We start from the raw sequence: 1,974 nt of genomic DNA, 5'->3' as shown, positions 1-1,974 counted from the left end.
CCGAGCCCGGCCCGGGGGAGCGGGAGGCGGGTGCCCGCCAGCTCCTCCTCGTCGCGAACTCGCGGTGACCTTGGCCCAGTCGCGCTGGCGCCTGAGCTGGCGCCTGCGTGTGTAAAGTGCGACACACAAGCCCTGCCTCCTCGATGGCCGTTTTGAGGTCCGGTGGCGGGAACCCTGTGAGGTTCCTGGAGACCTGGGCGCTGTGCCGGGCTCCCCATCCAGGATGCGGGAGGAAGGGCTTCCTGGGTATCGATTATTAGGAAGTCTTTGCAGAACTTGTGTTTCCCATGAAACAGCGTTGGAGGAAAGGGTGCGCTCGCTGTGATTGGCACCCCCAGACGCCCCTGCCCTGCTGTGAGCGGGGTGCTCTCCCCAATGGCTACCGTCTGCAGAGTAGCGCGAAGCCTTTGAAGAACTCGATTTTGTGATGCCTGTTGTTTGCCAAAGCCCTTTCCACCCGGGGGAAAATTATGGGGTCTGCCAGGGAAGTTTAGTGTCTGCCTACGTGGGGTCTTTGTGGACCGCGGAGTCCGCTTTCCACGTACCAAATTTTTGTCGAGATTGAGTATGCAGGAACTCAGGGCCCGTCCCTTTTCTTGGCGATGCGTTAGGATCTCCTGGAACCATCCCTTCTGTGGCAGAAGGTCTGCTGGGTATGAACCCTCAGTATAAATGAGTGGCCACGGAAGTAAGCATCTGCGATGGTCCGGGTTGGGAGACATTCAGAGTATCCTCGTGGACTTAAGCTGAAAACTTTCCGTTGCAGGTGACTAGCATGCGGAAATCCATGGTCCGCCTGATTTGCCGCCCCTACTGACATGGCCCACCGAGGTGGGGAAAGAGACTTCCAGACATCAGCTCGGCGCATGGGCACCTCTCTGCTCTTCCAGCTTTCAGTTCATGAACGGGAGCTGGACCTGGTTTTTCTGGATCATAGCTATGCCAAGCCATGGAGTGCCCACCCAGATGCCAGCAGTGCCCGCCCCACCCGCATGCTCTTTGTTACTCCCCGGAGGCAGCATGAAAGTAGCATGTGAGTTTGGGTTTCTCTCCTGAGGGCTCCAGCCGCCCTAGTTAATTGGGCAGTGATCAGATAGTGGGGATTAGAGAGGGTTTCCGTGGGTATGGTTGGGGAAGAGTGTACGGTGGGCTTGGATGTCATTCAGGCATCTATCTGTGTTAAGGTGCAGAAGGATATAAGGTCTTTATCTGCATATGAGACAATTCCTAACTACAGTTAGGAAAGGAAGACTTGCAAAGGAGAGCAGGCAGCCTATTTCACTTAGATAGTAGGACTTTGTGAAAGGAAATTGAAGAGAATTATTTAACTGCTGAAGAAAAAGACTTAAAAGTTGGTTTTTAAAAATTGCTGCGTTGGAGGGCCAGCAGATGGCATGGAGGTTAGGGCAGAGGATTCCACGTGGCCAACTGCTCAGTTCGAGTTCTGGACCTGGTGACTTGGAAATCATGCTGGGCATTCTCCAAGAGGAGAATGGAGGAGAAGGGATTGTGGTGTGGCCATCCCCCTTGGAGGGTAATTTCTCACTCTCTGGTGAGTGTATGTGTCCTATAGCAAAAACTAAAAAAAAAAACAAAAAATTGTTGCATAGGATGACTCCTTGTCACTCAGGTCCAATGTTCTGGTTTGCTTGACAGTGGTAACAATAGCTTTTTCACGGTAATGCAGTTTGCTTTTTCAGGCATCACACACAAACATTTGCAGCAGATTCCCAAGAAATTATTTTCTTTCTTAGTTTGTTTTAGAACTGCCACTGTAGACTCACCTAAACTTTTTAGTTCTAGTCACATTTTCAGTCAACTTACATTATATGAAAGTTATATAAATTATCTTTTATGACAGTTATATTTGGATTAAGCAAGCCTGTTTGGCAATTCGTTTGAGCTTTAAGGCATAATTTCTTCTCTCTCTTTTTTTTTAATTTGCTAGAGGGCTGGGGTTGAGAAGGCATCCCC

At 50.4% G+C, this 1,974-nt stretch overlaps 1 protein-coding gene across 6 annotated transcripts in view; it reads left to right on the top strand.

The window, feature by feature from the left end:
- Nucleotides 1–1,974, top strand: part of KANSL3 (KAT8 regulatory NSL complex subunit 3) — a 55,135-nt gene that overhangs the window by 131 nt on the left and 53,030 nt on the right. For 4 of the 6 annotated variants that reach the window (XM_027767554.1, XM_027767553.1, XM_014583428.2 and 1 more), the window contains exon 2: nucleotides 767–1,033. In XM_027767554.1, coding sequence (XP_027623355.1) covers nucleotides 819–1,033 — 215 coding nt within the window. In that variant the 5' untranslated portion in view covers nucleotides 767–818. Of the gene's footprint in view, nucleotides 1–349; nucleotides 689–766; nucleotides 1,034–1,974 lie in introns of those variants that run through there. The other 2 variants (XM_014583429.2, XM_014583427.2) reach the window with 1 other exon arrangement.

This window comes from Tupaia chinensis, unplaced genomic scaffold, assembly GCF_000334495.1.
Source record: "Tupaia chinensis unplaced genomic scaffold, TupChi_1.0 Scaffold144276_1, whole genome shotgun sequence".
In the NCBI taxonomy this organism is placed as follows: Eukaryota; Metazoa; Chordata; class Mammalia; order Scandentia; family Tupaiidae; genus Tupaia; species Tupaia belangeri.
The sequence above is the reverse complement of the archived record's forward strand: the minus strand, read 5'-3'. Positions and strand labels throughout refer to the sequence as shown.